We start from the raw sequence: 22,675 nt of genomic DNA, 5'->3' as shown, positions 1-22,675 counted from the left end.
GAAATAGATTGTTGGAATGGAATGCACACTCTCCCTGGAGAGACACATCCTGCTTCCCTAATTCTGGAAAGTATTAGGCACAGGTTGGCAAGAGCCACGGCTTGGAGACCCCAGAGTGTGCGCTGGGGTACTGCTGGTGTCGAACCAGCTAATTCATAGCTAGTTTGCCTTCAAAATACAGTCATTCCACTTTACAGTAAATCCTGTGAAGTGCTTTGAAATGTTCTCCTGACATGAAAAATGCTACATCAAATGGAAGGATTATTTATTATTATTTTTAATAATAGGATAAGTAATGTTAAGTGTTTATATACAATTCCTTCCTTCTTGGCTTAGTTACCAAAGATTTTGTTCAGAGTGAAACTGAGTCATACCTAACTTTCAAGTCCTAAATTTAATCCTCAATCACTACTGATTATCTAATCTTAGTGAGGCCAGTGGAAGAATGGAATATTGAATTAAATCATTACCTCCCAAATTCACTGAGACACTCAATCCACTCTTTTGTCATCTCCAGGCTTGGTTACTCATATACTCAGCTCACCAGACTTCCCAGCTTCTCCCTACGCAAGCTGCAGATCAACCAAAACTCTGATCCTAGTTTCTTCTCCCACACCTGAATACGCCACACCATCACCCCTCCCCCACCCCTATCTTCTTGGGCTTCCAGTCAGTTGTGCAAAACACTTTGAGACATCCTCTCTATGTGAAATGTGCTACATAAATGTAAATTGTTGTTGTCAAATCTTATCTAGTGTCCTCCTTGCTAAACGTGCACACGTGGAGCGTTGGGTAAAGACAGGATTGGTTTTTTTGTTTGAAATAACCGACAGGCAAATAATCAAAGCTGATTTCATTGACTAGACTCAAGTATGAAGCTGCACTTGGACAATGTACTGGAGGGTGATCAGGACCCATGGAGTAAAGTCAGCATTAGGACCTTGAGAAGAGGAGAACAAATTTGGGTTATAAATAAGTATTTATATATATACACTGTCATATATTATCTATGTTATGACCAATTGCAAATTTGGTGGTATGCTCTTTGGGTGCTCTTTGGAGCATGTTAGAAGGAAGAAACATATATTGGGTTAAGCTTTTGTGGTTTATGAAATCATCTTATGGTTTGGACTGCAGCTTCTGAGCTATACCAATGTTGATGGATTTTACAGCAACTTCTAATCAAATTCTAAAAAAAAGTTACATTTTATACAAGAAACGCAAACAGTATGGTGGGCTTTTTAAATTACTTAAAAGTTACCAAATACTTTTTGTTATGCTGCCTGTTTCTAAGAATATTCAGGTAAATGTTGCAGTATTCCTTAATTAATTGCAGTGTAAACTCTTGCTACCAGTCGGCACTGCACTTCTCCAGGTAAATTATTCGATCCTTTTCAGATCTTTACTTTTAATAGGACTCCAATTATGTTTTTGTTAGATATCTCTTTCCCAGTAAGTCCACAATCTCTTTATGAAGAGTCAAAAAAAACAATGTCTTTGCAATCACCCTATTTATTGGCTTCTCTCATCCCTGCCACCTCCACCCACACCTGATTGGGTTGAATTTATTGGACTTGCCTTAGGTTGAACTGTTATCTCTCATGATGTCGTTAAGTTAAGCCACTATCCCCGAACCCAGCACATCAAAGCCATGACCTGGCTTAAAGGCCAACCATTATGATAATAATAATAATCCTTGCATTTGATATAGCGCTTTTCACATCGGGAGGACGTCCCAAAGCGCTTCACAGAACACACTGGAAAGTGAATTGACTGTATATTTGTGGGCGAACGCGGCAGCCAATTGCGCACAGCAATGTCCCACAAACAGTCATGGATTGAAAACGACCAATTTATTATTGTTTTTAGAGGAATTATTATTAGGCGTGTGGAGTAAGGAAACTTGCCCAAGGTTTCGCCCTCTGCCTGGAATTGAACTCAGGTCTCTCGCTTGCAAAGCGAGTGCTCTAACCACTGAACTACAGGACTCCACTATAATCCTTGCATTTGATATAATCCTTGCATCTGAAGTGCTTTGTCTCAAAGTGCTTCAACAATATACCGTAAAGTGAATTGACTGTATTTTTGTGGGCGAAACGCGGCAGCCAATTGCACACAGCAGTGTTCCACAAACAGTCGTGGATTGAAGTGACCAATTTATTATTTTGTTTTCCTTGAGGGATTATTATCAGGCATGTCAAGTAAGGAAACTTACCCAAGGTTTCGACCTGCCGGGAATCAAACCCAGGTCTCTTGCTTGCGAGGCGACTGCTCTAACCACTGAGCTACAGGACTTCAGATGTTGCTTAAACACAGTAGTCAATTTGTGCACAGCAATGTCCCACGAAGTGTGAGTAATGAAGTCTCAGTGATTGGAATAACAGTCTGGTTATTGACTGCCCTTGTTGACTACATTTATCAACAATGTGATTGTCATCTTTTCTCATAATCAACACTCAACACATACAGGTGGTAATGTTTACCTCAACGTTGTATATGCGCTTTGGTTTTAACCTAAAATGAGTCTGTTTTCCTGACAGTTATGGCCAAACTTAGCTATATATATATATATCATGAGGATGATTTGGCAGTGATTTACAGTGTGTGACCTGAGATAACCGTGGAAACTATGACATCATAGGAGCCATTTGCCCAAGAGTGACCCAGATCACTGTGCCCTGTTACGAAGCCAAGTTGACAGAGCTGTACCTTGACAACAAATTGACAAGTGATTCAATTTAACTTGTTCTATTGGTTCACGTCCATTGTGTTATTAAGACTCAAAAGGTTGGTCACACCTGAGGTATGTTCTATTAAATCATGCGGCTCCATGTCAGCACATAATAATTTCATGTTCAGGCCTTCAAGATTTGTAAAGGTGGCCACAATCTTCTGGTTAATTTGCTTCAAGTAAACAAATACTACCTGAAACTGGAAGCTAATTTGCAGATATTGCTAAGCAATAGCAATATTGCTAGGCCTGTAATTGGGAGAATATGCAAGGTTCCCGAGAAATATGTTTGTTTTAATAACACAGGCCCTCGATACAGATGTATTGGAGTATAGTTCATAAGTATGGTTTATAAGAACATAAGAAATGCTAGACAAAAAAAAGACCAAGGTCCATCTAGTTTGACTTCCACCTTCCTGGTGGTTGCATACACATATATCCCAAACTACGTATGTACTATATCCCATAATGTTATTTCATTGCTGCCTCAGGGCAAAAAGAATTTTGCATTCCATAAATCCCCGCTTCCGATTTAAGTTTTCACCGCAATAGCCCAGTCAGATAGCAAAAGAAGTACGGCTATAATTCATCGAGGTGGAAAGGTGGAACTTAACAAAAGTCTGGTCACTTCAGTCTTGTAAGAAAGACTAGAAATAACACTTTTATTAAAAAAAAGCAATAAGATTCAAGTCTTGTGTTGACTAATTGTCACTCCTTTACACTGGGAAGTGGCAGATCCAGGAAGGCAACACTCCAGTTGTTATGGCTAGTCAGGTGCAGCTCAGTTCCATTGCTCTGAGCAAGTATCAGCAGCAGACACTCTCCATTGGAGATGAAAGAGACTAAATCTGAAGGTAAATAAACCCCATGGTACGAGAGGTTGTTTTAATTTCCCAGATTACCTTTCTTTTATAAAGAAATACGACAAGGCAAATACTTCTGGATCCCCTCGAGATCTGTTCCAAACATAACCTTCTGGGCTAATTCGCGATCTGAAGTGATGATTTAAAAAATATATTAAATGTGGATCGTCTTCAATTAAGACAGCAGTAAAATAAAGTCTAGCACAAACCAGATCTCGGGACAAATGTCTGAAGGACAGATATAACGCCTTCCAGTGCAGGACCTGTCAACTATAAAAGTTCTCTTCAGTCTGTGTCTCCCCCAAGTACTTTTGAACTTCTATTGAAAATTTCAGATTCCATTACTTTCTTGCACCTTTTATAGACCGGACTGAACAATATGGAAGCTATATATGACGTACACTGGCCCCGTTTAAAGCGTTTAAGTACAGCGTTCCCTTTCCACTGAGAATCATACAGTCAGGATACAGTAAGAGCTTCTGTTTAGTACAGTCTTTCAGCCAATCTTGGCTCTTACCAACCTGTGCCCAGCACTAAATGGAAATCGGTAAGCATGGTTATATCCCTTTGGGAGTGTGATTTCATTTCAATCACGGGAACATCCATGTGGAGATGGAATACATGCAATTCTCTATTTGGTTTGATACTCTTTAAGCATGGTGATGGGTTTGTGCACGTGTCAGACACCAACCTGACCAAAAATGAAACAACCCACTATATAAGAAGGGCACAATAGGTAATAGGTAATTTTACTGCACCTATGCACCAGCCGCCTTGCATGCAAAAAGCAAGATTCCCACAATAAAACACAGCCTGACTTCCAGATCATCAGATCACCGTTGAATGATTGAAATGTCTTCAATTCAATCTTAATTTGGAAGCTGTTTTTCTCCATTTCTTACAAAGACTGGCTTCCAAATTAAGACTTAAATGAAGAATATTCCTCAATTGTGGGCAATTTTGAGATGTAATGGTGTTACTGGCAAAAAAACTAGTTAGAATTCGAGGGCTCCTATCTTATTCTGACGACTGACTTCAGAAGTTATTTAACCCGTACTACTTGACTGACTTCTTTTTTACCTTCAGTGTAAACCACATTGCAAAGTCTGGCGGAAACTGAAGCTGCTTAAGTCAAAGGTTATATTTTATCGTTTTGACAACCGCGCCACTGAATCGGTTCAGGAGCACTGACTTCCATTCAGTTGCATGAAATTGACCCGAAATTGGCCCAGATGGAGTCAGAAAATGGATACTTTCCACAAATTCTGAATTACAGCAGGTCAGGCACAATTAAAGCTCTTGTGATATTAAATAGCCCTTTGGGACTTACCATTAAGAGCACTCATTGAAATACAATGGGGGAGGGGGAGGAAAGAAAAAAAACTTTAAAACCACGCTTTGACTGTTGATTAGATCATACAAATCAAAATCCGGGGTTAAAAGGCAATTTAAGCACAGGAAGATTATTTCCTGAAAGTGACAGCGCTTTGGGAAAGAATTTCATTTCATTTAACTCATCAAACCCAATCTCCCTAGACGATGCTATGGACTCTAGCTGACCCTCACAGCCAGGGAGAGAGAAAGGGTAGACACAGGGAGAAAGGATCAGAGAACCACAGACTCGCAGCAATTACAGCATAAGAAGAATGCATTTCAAATCAACCAGCCTATTCTTGGATGAGCTGCTCCATTAGAGCTACAGTATAAGATCTAATCCCAATGTCCTGCTCTTTCCCTGTAATCTTTTGTCTTACTTCTTTTCAAATACCTATTCCAACTCCCGTTGGGATATTACGGTCTCAAATATTCTCAGGCTTTAATAAAACCTCCACATAAAAATAGTTCACCTTTCAGTCACAATTCTGAAATTTGGCACAGAAGACGCCAGCATGAAAGGGACAAAAAAGCAAGGAGAGGAAACCGTCGAGGAGAGACGGTGATAATAATACTTGCATTTGATAATGAAGAGGGAAGAAAGCAAACACTAGTGTTGGAAGAGGCTTGGATCTATCATGTGCCAATTGCTAACACCAACTATCTTTTGGTAATATTTTTATAGTGAGATTTCCATTTGCAAATGAAGACTATGAAGTAATTACTCTTTGCATTGCGATTACAGGGACTAATATGTGACTACCTCTAACAGAATGCTTTAATCAAGGAGTACTTTATTCAGAGAATAATGGGAGCCTATGATATATAAGGAAACCCTTATCCCTACAAAATTACACTTTGAAAACGATAACATTTATCTTGATATCATCGAGGATGGAAGCCGAGGGGGAAACGATGACTGAAAGCGGGGACAAAGAGGTACGTTTCGAGTCATGCTTTGAATGATGGGAGGGAGGTAACAAGACGGAAGGGTCAGGGATAGAGTTGCAGAGAGCAGAGGCAGAATGCTGAAAGCCCATATGCCAAATGTGGGATAGATAGGGCAGGGGCCATGAGGCACTCTAAAGTATGAATCATTTTAAACTCCTCTGCGTACCAGGTATTTATGATTCTGAATTATATCAAAGGGCATGCTGACTACAGAGTTTCATTATTCTGGATGTGGCCTGATACATGGGATAGAAGGGTCATGAACACCCAGTTTATTTCACAAATTGCAATGTTGAAACTAAAAACTCCTGTTTTTTTTAAAATAACATGGGCACAAACAAACCAGTCTGACCTGCAGTGCCAGTACCAACCCTGGATCTAATATCCAAGTGCCAGCACTTGTCACTGAATGGGATAACTTCTTTATCCAGTTTTCCTTTCACTTCTGTCCTTCTCTGCATTTAAATCTTTTGAATATTGCTACATTTGTGCTGCGTTATAGATTCCGAATACAAGACAGAGCATGTTTTTCTCATAAGTCTTGCAATGGATCACTGGCTTATCTACTATGTACCATCGCTGCAGGAATTTTTATAGGGATCACGATTGAAAGCAGCTGTCAGTGCAGCAGAAAGCCCAGGTTAGATTTAGCTGCTGTGTGCCCTATGACATACCTGTCAGTATCAGGTCCATTTAATCAATTCAGCGCATCACTGGTGGAAGCCCTTCTATGTACGAGGAGAAGGCTGTCTGGGTGGGGAGCGGGGAGCAAGGAGGAAATTGGAGATTTAAATGGCAAAGCTGCTTTTCACCAAGGTGTGGGTCAGTGTGGGTGGGATGAGTTTTGTTGGGTCTAGACCCCAAACTTAATTAGCTCACAACAGCAGAATATTTTGTGACAAAGGAAGGGGAATAACTTAAGACTTATCATTGTGCTGCTCTGGGGAACATTTACAAGTGTGTGAAGAAAGGAAAGGGCATTAAAAGAAGTGTGTTTGAGCAGCTTAGTTTAGGAAGGGAGACCTACTCTATGCTGCTGATCTCAGCCTTGCTGATGTGGAGTGGGGGGAAAACTGAAGTCAATTAATTTCCTTCTTTATCATATTGAATCTGTTATGAAGGGACAAACTTTCAGTTAATAAATAATCGATTGTTTTCAGATCTTAGTAACCCCCATAGCTTTGGGACAAATGGGAGAGTTTTTTAAAAAATAAAATAATTACCATCTTGGATTCATGGCAAGCAAAGAAATCTACAATACATCAACACCACCACCTTGGATTTATATAACTCCCTTTACACGGATAGTGCTTGGAACAGTCTGCATTGGAATGCTAAATTTCTGGAGACAGGCTGATCCTGCTTGTAGATTGAGATCTTCAGAGGGGAGGCTTTGGGCATCATATCATAATAATACTTTCAATTGATGTAGTGCCCTTCACATCAAAAGGACATCTCGAAGCAATTCACAGGACTTTAAAAACAGAGAAACAGGAGTAGGCCATTCAGCCCCTCGAGCCTGTTCTGCCATTTTATAATTATATTATAATTATGTTATATTATATTATATTTTATAAGATCAGGTTCAGATCAGTCTGTACCTCAGCTCCAATTACCTGCCATTGCCCCATATCCTTTAATACCCTAACCTAACAAATATCTGTCCACCTCAGTCTTAAGTGTTTGAATGGATCCAGCATCCACAGCCTTTTGGGGGAAGAGAGTTCCAGATTTCCACTACCTTTTGGGTGAAAAACTGCCTCCTGATTTCACTCCAAATGGCCTAGCTCTAATTTTAAGATTATGTTCTCTTGTTCTGGATTCCCCCACCTGAGGAAATACAGAATTTCTCTGTCTCTACCCTATCAAATCCCTTTATTATTTTAAAAACCTCAATTAGATCGCCCCTCAACCTTCTAAATTCAAGGGAATGCAAACTGTCCTCATAATTTCAGCCTTGATATCATTCTGTTTAATCTGCACTGCAACCCATCCAGAGGCACTATTATCTTTCCTGAGGTGCGGTGCTCAAAACTGAACGCAGTATTCCAGATGGGATGAGATGTTAAACCAAGGTGCCATCTGCCTATTCAGATGGACATTAAAGATCCCATGGTACTATTCGAAAGGAGAAGGGTGTTCCTCCCGGTGTCCTGGCCAACAACTCCCCCAAATAAAATTGATCACTCACTCCATGACTGTTTGCGGGACATTGCTGTGTGCAAACTGGCTGTTGTGTTTCACCCATGAAACACACAGTCAAAACCATTTTACAGTATATCTTGTGAAGCACTTTGATAAGGCGTGATATTAAATGCAAGGATTATTATGTTCACCACCTATATATAAGACTGAGAAACAACATCTCGGGTACGGCTGAAATTTGTAACTCCCTTGAAGTAAACAAGCCACGAAGGACATTTGTTAAAGTTGAAGCCAGACAAATATAATAAAGCTATAAATACTTGGTGCAAATAAGCTGTAAATTTGGCAGGAAATTAGTACCAGACAATAATCTCGCAATCTTCTGCGTAATGCTAATTTTGAAAAGTTTAAGCTTTGGGGTTTTCATTTTGTAACCCCACCTGGACAAACGCATCAATAGTTTGATCTGCCATGTGGGACCTCAGAGTTGCAGTAAATGGGTATGTGTTTACCACATGGTCAGTCTTCTGATTTCAACCTTCCTGTCTTGAGGAGGAAGTGAGAGACTAAAAGCCTTCCCCTTGAGGAGTGACAATTGGTGCTTCGCTCAATCAGAACCACATTATACACACACATGCCAGTCACCGAGGGAAGGGGAAGATGTCAGGAAGGAAACAAAGTTACAGACTAAATCAAACAATGCAGGAGTCTCTCATACGTTTCTAATTCAGGAGAATGTTAAAGATCCCATGTCATTGTTGGAAAAGAGAAGGATGTTTCTCCTGGTGTCCTGGCCAACAATCCTTCAGATAAATTGGGTGTCTGTGCAATCTTGCTGTGAGCAAATTAGCTGCCACATTTAACCTCAAGTACAAAGTCATTACACTTTACTGCAACTACCTATGAAGTTCTGATATTAGAGGCACTATATCAAATACTGGGATTGTTTATTTATGATATTTGGTGGTGATAGGAACGAAGCACAACAGTCATCACACAATTAATCTCCAAACAGACGAAAGGCACTGGCTCCAATATTGCGGGACAGACATGCAGCATGCAAACAGACTTCCTTTGCCTTGTATAACTCAACCAAATCCACTGCACTCAGCGCTCATACAAGTGAATGTCTCCAGGGCTTGATGGAGGGAGCCTGAAAAACAGTGCTTATTAATATAGGATAAAAAGTGAGGAGAAGTACAGGGAAGTGCTCCATGGGCAAATATAGATCAATGAAAAGATGCTGCTTTGAATTGAAGTTATTTTTTGACAGAATGGTCTTACTGTGTTGTGGCTTCGAGGTCTGGTGTGATAGTTGTCTAGCAAAGAACAAGCAAAGAAAAATAAAGGTTTCTCCATGCAGGCAGCAGAATTCTTCAATAATTTATTTCCCTCAAGCTATCTGGAGGAGGGTGAAAAGCACTGTATATTGAAAATGACTTCCCATTAGAGTAACACTCTCTATTTAACTGCAGACAGTATAATATATAAAAAAAACAAATGCCTGGCAGCGAACAGAAGACAGTAAATTCAATCTTGCGGTTGTGCTGATATTCAGAAATTGTTGGAGCTTCGCTCTCATGATTTAGCATGTCCTTCGAAGTGCTTGATTGAAGTGTTCTCTTATAACTCAATGCCAGCTGCCTATTACCTTGGATTTCCAGCACCTCGAGACAAAGTCCCCCCCCAAAAAAAAAATCGATAAATCCTATACTTATCCAGCAATGATTTACTTCCAAGGAATACTACAGTCTGATTACAAACAGAGGGCACTTGTCCGCTGATCAGGACATTTTCTCAAACTTGACGGCACATTTATAATGGGAAAACCTCATTCTATGTTCAGCCCATCAAGTTTAGTTGTGGAAGTAACACAGATTCACTCACCAAGGTTAATAAATTTTTCCGATTGTAGGAAAACTACGCCCCCAAAAACAAAACTATTTGGCAGCAAAGATAAGTAACGTGAATAACCCCATGACAAAGACCTTATATTTGATGGTTTTAACATGAGGGGTATTGCATCCATCACAGACAAATACAGGGACAGCACTTTTAAGCAGATGGCTCATTTCTAATATGACCTGTAAAGACTCGTTAGTTTCCCATGTGTTACTGTTTGTGTTTTCATCTGCGGGTACATACTTGACCTTGTTACTTGACTCAAGGTGTGGGCTGAGGCCACCTGAAACATGGCCAACTATTGATGTTCTGTTTTTGGAAGCAGAATGAGGTTGAAAAAGTGTTTGATGGGAATATGGTAGCTGAAAAAAAAGCCCAGGAATAGCATTCTTGTGACTGCCCTGTACGCCGGGAGCATCGTGTGTAACACTTATCCACAGGTCCAAGATACAAAGGCTAGAAAAGATTCCTCATGGTGACTCAATGACTCACAATAAAATTGGAGTGTTGCCTATTTTATTACTGGAGAGTATTTGTTTTAATTCCCACAAGAGTCAGTTAGGCATCCTCCACTATATCGAGATCCAGCACATGCCAACATCTAAAAGGAAAGATGTTCTACATTGTATGTTTATGATCGGATTTCCCAGCAGTTTATTTTAAGGAAATAGCCCTGTTATATGAACACTGGGTCCAACCATGCAGGCCTCACAGCATAACCTAGACCTGATTGCTTCAACTTAAGTCACCAAATAGTGGGCCGAGCACAAGCTGTAAGTAAAATTAAATAAATAAACCATATGTTTACTTTAACAAAGGGAGACAGTAGGGGCTGGTATCACTTACCTCTCAGGATGTAATTCTGGTAGTTCTGGTCTGCCTCTGCTCCTACTTTTATCAAGCATGTTAGACCCTCAGCAACGACAAACTCATGGACCAAATCTTTGTCATCCTGATGAAATAAAAGAACAGCATTTGAGTTAATGTGAGCTACTGTGATTTTGAGTTAATGTGATTGGAAATACTCTCATTTGACACACATACAGAATTTGTTAACCTGTCTACTTGGGAGTCCAGAGAATAAATCATTCTACTTCAATGCACTTAGTGATCAATAACTTAGGACAAATGGATTCAGAGCTGTCATTCTCACTCTCATCAATGTTCTCTCTTCTCAATAATTCAGTTCAATTGGACTTTCAGAAGAAGTCTTTCTCCATACTTGAGTGCTCTTTTCAGTGTGCATTGCAATCCTGTGTCTTTTCACACTCTGCTCCACTGTGATCACACTCTGATCCATACTACCTCCTTCTAACGTTTGTTGATTGAAACATTAGCAACTATCTCTCCGCCACTATGTCCCTGCTACTATATCCCTGCTCTCTGCAATTGATCCTAATATCCCTTTGCATTGCAGCTTTTCTTCCTGGTTTCAAAACATACTTAAAACCATCTATGATTGAGCATTTGACCACAAGATTGGTCTGATCTTATCATTCAAGAACATCCACCTGATTGTCCCCCCACCACATCACAACATCAAACCACTTTTTTAAATGAATCCAGTGCCCTGATCTCTAACAATAAACTCACAGTTCACCTCCTTTTCTCCCTCTTTGGTGATCTCCATCATTCTTGCAAAGTACTTCAAGAAGGGAAAGATGCAATATAAATGCATTAACAGTTACTGCCAAATTCCATGTTGTACTGTAGACTCCTGTCCTCTGGGAGCTTAATTAATGAATCCAGTTTGAAATTCTTGCATTTTAGGCTGTATTAACTTGTGAACTAAAATATTTCTAAAGCTAGTGAGCAATTTCAGTGCTGAATTGACTTGAAGTTCAGCAGAGTAGAATAAGCCTGGGCTTATGTCAAACACCTTGCTGGTTGTTATGTTTTCACAACCTTAAATGTAGAAATCATCAGTTTATTCTCAGCTCTCAAAAAAAAATACCAATATAACCAAAAACCCCTTTAGTTAGTTCACCTGCATCCTGCTGCTTTATATTTCCTTAACCCCTTTCATTGGTTCCTGGTTAATTGGTCATTTCTTCTTAAAGGGTATCCAACACTGGTGACTAATGATTTTACACTGACGAGTTTAACAAGACGTATAAGAGAAAAAGTCACAGAGAACAGCCCTGTTACTCCCATCAGTCTGTGCATGCCCAAACTGCTGCACTGAAATAATTACTATTATGGGATGGTTAGAAGCAACTCATAAAATTGAACCATTTGTGTGACACACAAAACACTTTGATAAAATAGTTAATCTTCTACTAATAACATCACTTGTGTCGAACAAAAGGAACAGTTTTGGGTTATCTTCCCTAACATGCCCAGACTAGGTGTTCTGTCCTTCAGGAGGGAATTTATTTAAGCCAAATCTTTCCATGGCAGGCAATTAAAGGAGCAAAGAAAACGAGCAGAGTATTTTTGGATTAAATGAGGATCGGCAATGATTACAAAGTTAAAATGAACACTGGTAGAAAGTGACCTGTGCTTTTCCCTGTCTGGAAACTTTTGTATGCAGTAATGTACTAATGCCAATTTTCACAATCTTTTGTACTGTCAAATGCTTCTGCAATAGAAGAGACTGTTACTCTTCTACATTATACATTGTTCTTCTTAGTCGTGGACAGTATCTTCAGACCTAGTCTGGAGTACGAGATAATGCTGCTGCTTGCAAATTCTTTGTGGAAATGAAATGGGAAGTGCCAATCTAGTACATTAATATACCTAGTCTGGGCACGTTAGGAAAGATAGCTCCACACTGTGATTAAGATAACACATCTGTTCCTTTTATTCAACACAAGTGAAGTTATTAGTAGCAGGTTAGCTATTTTATCGAAGTGTTTTGCCAGGAGTCCTGTAGCTCAGTGGTTAGAGCACTCGCCTTGCAAGCGAGAGACCCGGGTTCGATTCCCGGCAGGGCGAAAACTTGGGCAAGTTTCCTTACTCAACACGCTTGATAGTAATCCCTCAAAAAAAAACAATAATAATTTGGTTACCCAATCCACGACTGTTTGTGCGCAATTGTCTGTCGCATTTCGCCCACAAAATATACAGTCAATTCACTTTACAGTATATTCTGTGAAATGCTTTAAGATGTCTAGAAGATGTGAAAATTGCTATATCAGATGCAAGGATAATTATTATTATTATTCAACTAGTGTTTGGAAAGAGCAGGGTGCTTCTTTGATTGGAAAGCTGCAGAGCATAGGAACACCTGCACACAATTAATAATAATAATAATTCTTGCATTTGATGTAGATCTTGATCATGTCTTTGTGACATCTCAAAGCGCTTCACAAAATATACTGTAAAGTGTAGTAACTGCATATTTTGTCGGTGAAACACGGCAGCCGATTAGGCACAGCAGTGTTCCCACAAACAGTCAGATTGAGTGACCGAATTTTTTTTTAAGGGATTATTATTCCCAGAGAAGTGATTCGCCAATCGACTAAGAACCAGGTTCCTACTTACTGCTAGATACATAGAGGCATGTGGAGTAAGGAAACTTGTCTAAGATTTCGCCCTGCCCGGAAATCAAGCCTGGATCCTCTCACTTGCTAGGCGAGTGCTCTAACCACAACACTACAGGACTTTAATTTGCCTGCATTTCAATTCAATGAATGAACATAAAATTATTAATTACATGAATTAGAAAAACAAAATTGTGCTGAAAAAAAAACTTGGAGAGGATCAGTGACCAATATGGTGATCAAAAACACACCATAGTGCCTCTCAGCATCACAACTCAACTTCAGGTCTAATTTCAAAGGAAACATTTTGTTCATAGTATTTTGAATGTCAATGATGTAATAGTAATTTGCACAAATTTAAAGTTCCACTGGAGTCGTTTGCTGCAAACCGCTACAAATATTGATCTTGATGAAAATATTGATGTAGCTTAATATAGGATTTCCAGTAATAAAGATACAGGGAAAGGACCTCTATTTTTATTGTTCAGGATCAACTAGACCCTTTGATTTTGTTTCAAAGGTTTTATTATTACTGCCTGCAAACCAGACGTTTTTTTAATGTTTTTATTCCCATTTATAAACCTAAGCCTCTCAAGCATCACTGACAGAAGCCAACAGCACAGTCTCACTGTTCTCTCGTTAAGGGTGAAGGTCCTCCAGAAAAAAGGAAGAGAAATGGAAATTAACTTATAAATCGACACAAAAAATACCAGTTGAAAAACATCTTGAAGCTGTTTGCGTTGTTGAAAGGATACAAACGCTATCAGGTGTTGTGTTCACAGCTCCATCGTGGCTGGCCTTACGTCCTGTGATATATTCCTTTGAAATTTACAATGCTTTAACTTCTTGCCCTCTTACTTTATACTTAGCTGTGAGTCAACATTTCTTATGCAGGATTCTGCTTCAATTCATTCAGAACATCTGAGTCAATACAAACTATGTTCCTCTTTAATTAGATTTACGGACAAACTTGAACAAATGCACCGCCAAAGAACACATGGAAATCCCACTACAGTACGGTAGCCCATTCTTCTCCATGAATGTTTGAACCACCACTAAGTAATACAAATAAAAAATAATGTGGTTTCTTCAGCAGACCGTGTCAGGGTTTCAAAGTAAGCATATGCTGCAAAATAAACAAGCCACTGTCAATCTTAAGGCATATTCTCAAAGATGAAGAGGCGTCACCTTTACAAAGATGCTTTTCAATTGAGAGGTGAAAAGTAATTGAAGAATACTACCATGATTAATAACAATTATCCTTGCATTTGATATAGTACCTTTCACATCGGGATTGCAAAAAGAAAAAACAAATAGATAATAATAATATAATAATCCTTGCATAGATATAGCATCTTATTGCGTCTTTGAGACGTCTCAAGCGCTTCACAGAATATACTGTAAAGTGAATTCACTGAATATTTTGTGGGTGAAACAGGGCAGCCAATTGCGCACAACACTGTCCTACAAACAATCGTGGATTGAGTGACCAAATTATTATTTTTTTCAAGGGATTATTATCCCTGGAAAAATGATCCACCAATCGTCTAACAACCGGGTTCCTACTTACTGCTTAGTAAACAGAGGTATGTCGAGTAAGGAAACTTGCTTAATGCTTGACCCAGCTAAACTCAGGTCATCTCACTTGACAGGTGAGTGCTGTCACCACTGAGCTACAGAACTTCACTCCAGATAATTTGGAACGTCCTGGTTGAATGACAACAAACTTGGATTTTAAATGTCTGTAAAGCAGATTATAAGAGGAAGGGAAAACTGAGAGCACTAAAGAGTAAACAGTTTTGAGGTTCTGGGAAAGAATAAGTGAGATTAAAGATGCAAGGAGGAGGAAGTGTTTCGAGAATTGCTGTATTTGGAAGCTTAGGAGAAACATTAGGAGAATAATGTTTGGAGGAATGCGTAAGATTCGCAGAAGAAGAAAAAAATTAACGAGTTTTGGGTTACTCACTGGATCTTCGCTCCTCTTTTGTCAGCCGTGTTTCAACCAATATGCCCTGAACCACTGGAATTCTCTGCCTCAATCCCTTCGCCTTGCCCCCTCTTGGCACCTTCAGGTCACATCTGAAAACTTTTCTCTTTGACTGTGCCTACGGTCACCCCCTTCTCCCTGGCTCAGTGTCAAACTGTGCCATTGTGAAGCACTCTATGACACTAGCCCATGTGAAGGGTACTATAGAAGTGTAAGTTGTTGTTGTTCATGTTGTTGAACACCTGTAAATCTGAATTTACTAATTTACTAACTATTTTAAATATTCACAATTTAGGCCCTAGAAGCAAAAAATAACAAAAAATAGTGAAACACAAGAAAGGTCGTAACTGAGAGAAAGAGAGGTTTGAGTCCTAGATTTGAGAGAGGATTAGGTGGTACGATTGGCTTGACTTCACTGAGTCAACTTTTCAAGTAAATACTTCAGCAGTTCTCTCCTAACGCCAACACTGAGAACTGTTCTGAAAAGCTGGGTGATATTTACTGTTCCTTTAGGAGTGTGATTTCCCCATGAGGTTACTGGGGTAAAGTCTGCAACACATGATGTGCCAATCATCGCTGATGTTGCTTAACACATCACACATCCCAATTTTCACTCCCTATATTTTATTCTATGTAACAACAGTCCTGTTCATTGAACAAATATATTTGAACATAATTGATTTACAGACATGGTGATCTCCTTAATTCCAAACTATTCTGAACATAACATGATCAATTCTATTCTGGGCTCGTGAGACTCTTGAGAAACTGACAAATATTCTGACTTTATCAGCAAAGGAATATTGGATTTTTTTTGAACAACATCCTAGATCACTGATCCACAGCATCTACTTAAGTATTAAACCCAGGGACATAACGGACTGAATGTCGAGCTCAATGACTAACATTAAATAAATATGTAAAATTATGTAAGAAGAGCAAAGATCTCACACCTATGTCTAAACAATAGGAATCTCAGTGGTAAATATTACACAGATCATTCACTGATGAAAGTATTTATTATCTGACATCTAAAGGACACACAGACTCAAGATAAATCAACTAATTGTCATTTAAGGGATGCAAGGAGTGAAAATCTTCCTGTGCGTCTGATGCAAATATTCAGTCGAGAATTATACAATACATGCGATTTACAGTACTCACTGTAACAATGAACACTGTCCTGATGTGAAAGGCCCTATATAATTGTACAATTGTATTGTAATGTAACATGGACAATATCTGAATGAGTCAGAAGTAGCTTTTCAGGATTGTCCATTAATTCATCCACCATTAGAGAATGTTTTAATGGAATACGCCAAGAGTCTATATTAGCCTTCCCTCAGATATACTTTGAATGTTACAACTGTTTTCATGTTGCTCTTTCTTTTAAAGTCAGTTTCAGAGTCACTCCTCATGATTTTCAACTACACCTATCCCATTTCTTCATTGATGCCACAATTGTCCCCTTAACACAAAAGCTTTGTCAAAAAGGGTTTTGTAATGTTGGAAAGCTCAGTACACATTTGGACACTGAGATATAATATTGCATTATAATACTGTCAGGAAGTTTTGGTTGTGATAAATCTTTTTTATTACCTGGCATTGACATTTGAATATCTGTAGATGAAAAGTCATGAAAGATTCGAAAAGATTCATTAAACTGAACTGAAGTCGTATACTTTACAGCTACACAAATGACAAATTTCATTTATATAGCACCTTTCACTTTGGAAAGACGTCCCAAGGTGCTGGATGCCAGTCATCTTGCCCCGTTATTGCTCTCTTCACATCTTTCTGGGATTAATCACGAGTCAATTGGTTTAATCGCTTACCCACTTTCAGGTAGTTTGCCACTCACCTGAAAAATCTGCTTGAGGGAAAAGAGGGCTCTTCTCAGCTCCCGTCCATTAGAATTGTAGAGTTTTTCTGCAAGAGAGAGAGAGAAGGAAATTAGAACTAACTTTTCATGATAGGTCACATGTTAAATGTTAATCAAAAGGTCAATGGTTCATCAGTGACAAACTTTGAGAAGGTGAGCGTGGAAGCAAGTCGAAAGGTCAGGACCATTTTGTTTGATTGACAGTCATTTTCCCTTTGCTGCTCACTCCACCCCCCCAACCACCACCAAAATCCATGAAGAGCACATTCCTAATTGTGGCACCAAACAAAACTTGGCTCAAAGAGCTGCTGTCGTCTCCACGTAAAAATATTTGTCTTAAGTCTGTGGCTGACTCGATGGTCCCATATTAGCTGAAAGCTAATATCCCTTATCTCTGGTAGCTGTCAGCAGTCATTTGTTATATAAATGTCAGACATATAAGACATTTTTTAAATCCATTTCATTTCATAGGTATTACAGCACCAACATACAGTACCATAAATTCCTGTAACAAAGGCTTGACAACGGTACAATTTTATAAGGTCTGAAATTTCTAACACTTTCTCTGTGAGCCACAGGAAAAGGACAAAGAGGAGCAGTAGAGGTGATTTAAGTTAAATTCCACACGTTGGAAACTTTATTCTTATGTGTTTTCAATGTTGTTTTTAAACCACTGTTGATATATTTACTGAGAAGTTGAGAATTTCCCCTGCCCCTCTCTCCCAGGCTTTTTCATACTATCTCCCAATTGCATGTGTATATTACAGACATTTTTCAGGAAAGGTACCTTTCCTGGCATGTGCTTAGAATTGACATTTCTAATGGAGCAGTAATCAATCTAAGATTGAGTTAGGCCAAATGATGCTTTCAAGCTATGAAGAAAGATTAGTCAGGTTGGAGTTTTCTCTCTAGAGTGGACCTGATAGAGGTATTCAAGGTCATGAAATGATTCAATAAGATGTGCGTTGATAGGCTGATTCCAACTGTTGAGGAGTCCGAAACAAGAAAGTGTAAATATGAGATAGCCGGAAACAGATCTAACAGTGAGTTTAGGAGGAATGTCTTCATGCAGGAGGTGGTGAGAATGTGGAACTCACTGCACTAAACTGTGGTGAAGCAAATAGCATTGATGTATTTAAGAGAAAATAATGGATACAGGAGGAAGAAGGTGATAGAAGGATCGATTTAAAAACAGACTTAAAAACCTAAATAAGCAAAGTTGAAGGAAGCTGTGTCATTGAGTCTGAATTAAATGAAACCAAATTTTTAAGTATCAAAATAACGTTTACACCGGTGTAGCATTATAAGAAACAAAAGCTCAGACTACAAACTGCTGGATGATAAAACTCAACAAGTCTCTAGTTGAAACCTATATCAGCAATATGGCAGGTTGTTACTTGACCGATAATGAATTATTTTTCCGAGTTCAACTCTAAATGGCCAGAGGCAATGGCAGCATTTCCTCTCGCCTGTTAGATATTGTTGGCGCAGACTTCAAATTAAGTGTGGTCTGATGCAGATCAAGGCTTTAAAATAACTGCAATCAAATACTGTAAGAACAAAAGTCACATTCAAACAGGAGACTGCAAACAGCTGGAGGGGAATGTAACTCAGTGCTACAAATACAATTAGATACAACACACACCATTCACATAAAAGCAGGAATGTTTTCATTATTGTTAGAGGAGAGTCCAAGTCAACAAATATGGAATGAGTATTTACTGGAACATAATGTATGTTGCCTTCTCATTATGTAATGGGAAAAGAGCATTTTACTGAAAAATAAACATTCTGGCTCACTGTGCCACCATATATTCCATATATGTTATATGTCAGTTCATTCATACGTCAGTTCCTTATTTGATATCACCTATAACCATAAGGCATTCTAATCTTAAAAAAGCACAATGCCAAAAATGTCAAAGAATCCTTTCTGTGCACAGACAGCATATTTTAATATGAACAGTTAATGATAACAGCAAATGGTTCCAAAATTTAGACTTTTCCAATATTTGAATTTGTGCATTCCTGGACTCAGTCTTCGTTTTCAACTGCAGATGGGACTACACTTCTGAACCATATTGTGATCCATGGGCAGAACAGCTCTGAGGCATATATTTGAATCCCTTTATAACTTGTCTTTTGTAGACCCCCAAAATAGTCCTTTCAATTCAAGGTCTCTGGCACAAACCCAGGTGCTTAAGAGTCAGCTGTGCACAGAGGATTAGAGCTTTCAGACAGCCAGACTGCTGGTGTGAAAGAAGGCATCAGAATCTATTAGCACCGATCATATTATTTAAACACTGCACAGAGTGTTTCTTTTAGGTTAAACTATGATCTTTCTTGACTGTCAAGAAAACATTCCTGAGCAAAGGCCATAGTACCAGATATTTGTACTCAAAACTCACTCTATAATTAACTGAGTCAACTAAGAGCAGAATTAGATGTGTTAGAAGGTACACCCGTCAAAACCATAACAAATAAGAAGAAACGGTCCCATCGACTTAGCAGTTCAACATGGTGACCTTTAACCTCGCGAACTTGAACTAGTTTTGCCAAAGGCTGAGGCCAGGTTCCCTGTTGGTGCTGAAAGGGGTTCAAAATATTTACTCTCTGAAAATATATACCTCAGTATACCCTCTATCTGTTGATACAGCATGGCACTGCTAGACCTGTCTACATTAAAGTAAACACTCCTGCATGACCAGGAATGGAAAATGGTTTATTTTGATAGATCTTGATTGTTATGTTATATTTAACATTTCAAACCAGGGGTTGATGGTTTGGGCTGGGAGGAGAGGGAGGGGAGGGGAGGGTGTGTGACGGTGGAGTAGTGGTGATGGAGGCAGGAAATATAGCGTACATTTCACCTCTGGAGAAACGATTTTAAATTCAGTCTGGAGTCTGTGAGTCAGATGCAGTTGTTGAAGATTATTGCAGACAGGGTCTATCGGGGCAGTAAGTCCCCACATGGCATATGATAGCCAATGCAGCCATTCTGAAGCAGCAGAAGTAAATATTTATTCCACAGCGGTTCAAGACAGTCCAGGCTTGCCAAGTGTCATGGAATTTTGACGGGCTCTCACTTAGTAATGGAAAAATAAATCCCCTGATCTCTCGAGTGTTTGAGAGAGAGAAAGAGAGAAGTGGAAGTGAAAAGAGTTTGAATTTCCAGCTGACACCATTGTAGCACTGTTGTTTCAAAATCATATCACCATTTGCCGGTAACACACATCTGAATTATAAGGGTGTTGCAGCATAACCTGCTCCATGTCCCTCGCCCGGCTCAGCCCACCATCGGTCAGACTTTCACTCTTTCTGCTCCCACCCTCTGAAACTCCATCCCACAGTCCATTCGCCTGCCCCATCCCTTGCCTCCTTCAAGACCTGTCTCAAAATCCTCTTCATCGACCGTGTCTCTGGTCACCCTCCCCTCCTACCGTTACCCATCCTGCCCTCCATCCCTCCTGATCCAACCCCAGCTCAGATCCAAATCCTTGACTGTCCATTGCCTTGGACGTCCTCCCGATGTGAAGAGCGCTATTCAAATGGAATTTGTTGTTGTTGTTATAACCTGTGCCACCTCTGCACAATCCTCGAACCCAGCAGATACCAGGTGTACATTTTAAAAGAGGACGTGGATACTGGAGTTACTTATGAATAGTGATATGGTCTACTTTCCAATCAGGAGGATGAAAAGTTATTTTTAAAAATGGATTCTTCAATATATTTACATCGGCATAGACTCCACAGCAAATAAACAGTCCATTTGGATGGCCTACTCCTGCTCCTATTTCTTATGTTCTTATGTAACCAGTCCGTGTTGTTGTTCATATTCCACATGAATCTCCACTGCTCTTTACTCCCTCCCATCCCCTTCTAGTCCCTTTCTCCCTCATATATACCTTGCTTCCTCTTAAATGGATTATATATGCATGTAAATCCTAGTGTGAAAGGGAGTATTGAATCACTAACTTCAATTTCAAAACTTGCAACCACAGATAAACACTGTTCCTTCCCCAAAATAATCTCATATATTATACATATATATATATATAAATAAAACAAAGCTCAAACCCCACATCAGAACTTTGAATTAACATAGTCAAGGCTGGTGCTCCAATGCAGCCCTGGGGCACCATCCTTTGGATGAGACATTAAATCAATATCCTAGTCAACAATCTGCCAGATAAAATTAGTCATTCACTTCAATAACAACAACTTGCATTTGTATAACACCTTCATCTGGGTAGGGTCTAGGAATACTTCATGGCTGTTTGTGGGACATTGCTGTGTGCAAATTGGCTGTCGCGTTCACCAAAAAATACACATTAACTACACTTCACAGTAAATCCTATGACGTGCTTTGAGACACCTTCCTAAAACGAAAGGCTCTATATCAAATACAAGGAGTGCTGTATATAATTTAGAGAATGTGGCAGCCTTTGGTTTGACTAACATTTAATTGGAGTTAAAGTTAGAAAATGAAGGTAGTTCATTCAGGAATGCTAATTTTAGATTTTGTCAATAAGAATAGGACTGCCTTTCAGATGTTTGAGCCTCTAAATAAAGCAATGTAAAAATCGTGGGAATCTGTGGTGCACAGTTCCATTCAAAAACAGCCACTCAATAAAAATAGGATAGATCTTGACAGATTTGGGATTGGAAGTAGGTTGGTGCCCCTAAGGTAGTCCTGCATAAAACCTGCAGGAAATACAAGCAACAGATATTGGCACAATCACACATCGATGGCTGTACATACTCATTTTTTATTGCATTGCTTTATTTTATTATTAGCACAAATATTATTAACAGGAATAACTGTTTTACTAATAGTATGAAATAATTATTAGTTTCAGGTCCAGTATTTTCTTAACACAATTTTCGAACCCTCCAACTAAAATAATTACAAGGAATTCTGCTTTACTGTGGGGACCATCACATCACATGTTCTGCCTTAAAACTGTGGGATCACAAATCCTAAATAAGTCAAAACCCTGTTAACAATATACCCTATCGTGGTAAGTTGTAATAACTGTACTTAGTTTTTTTTAAAAAATCCAATAAATTGTCCACAAGCTGACTCACCATATGCTGCCAGTAGCACAGAAATAAAGAATAAACAAACCAACTGAATGGCAAGACCACCAGGGCAATCCTTGAGCTTGTCTGTCTCTCTTCAATTTCCTGGTGTAGCACATGGCAGTAACTGATTCCACTTGATTTGGACCTTCTGAAATTTCCAAGCTTTCCTCTATTATTTTTGTCTTTGGCTTACTCCCGATTGAGTTCTGTAGCTCTGTTGTTGGAGCCAAAGTTGCTGTTAGCACAGCATTTATTTAGATAACAGAGTTG

At 39.1% G+C, this 22,675-nt stretch overlaps 1 protein-coding gene and 1 non-coding gene across 2 annotated transcripts in view; one reads left to right on the top strand and one right to left on the bottom strand.

The window, feature by feature from the left end:
• LOC103176312 (FH1/FH2 domain-containing protein 3) overlaps positions 1–22,675 on the bottom strand; it is a 353,167-nt gene that overhangs the window by 170,439 nt on the left and 160,053 nt on the right. Inside the window, 2 exon segments of the mRNA XM_042332021.1 lie at positions 10,813–10,918; positions 17,300–17,367. Of these exon segments, the coding sequence (XP_042187955.1) occupies positions 10,813–10,918; positions 17,300–17,367 (174 nt within the window).
• On the top strand, positions 12,832–12,903 carry trnaa-ugc. The gene has a single exon. It is a non-coding gene; the product is annotated as a tRNA-Ala (tRNA).

The sequence above is a fragment of the Callorhinchus milii genome, unplaced genomic scaffold, assembly GCF_018977255.1.
Source record: "Callorhinchus milii isolate IMCB2004 unplaced genomic scaffold, IMCB_Cmil_1.0 Scaffold2, whole genome shotgun sequence".
NCBI lineage: Eukaryota > Metazoa > Chordata > Chondrichthyes > Chimaeriformes > Callorhinchidae > Callorhinchus > Callorhinchus milii.
This window is presented reverse-complemented; position numbering and strand designations above follow the sequence as displayed.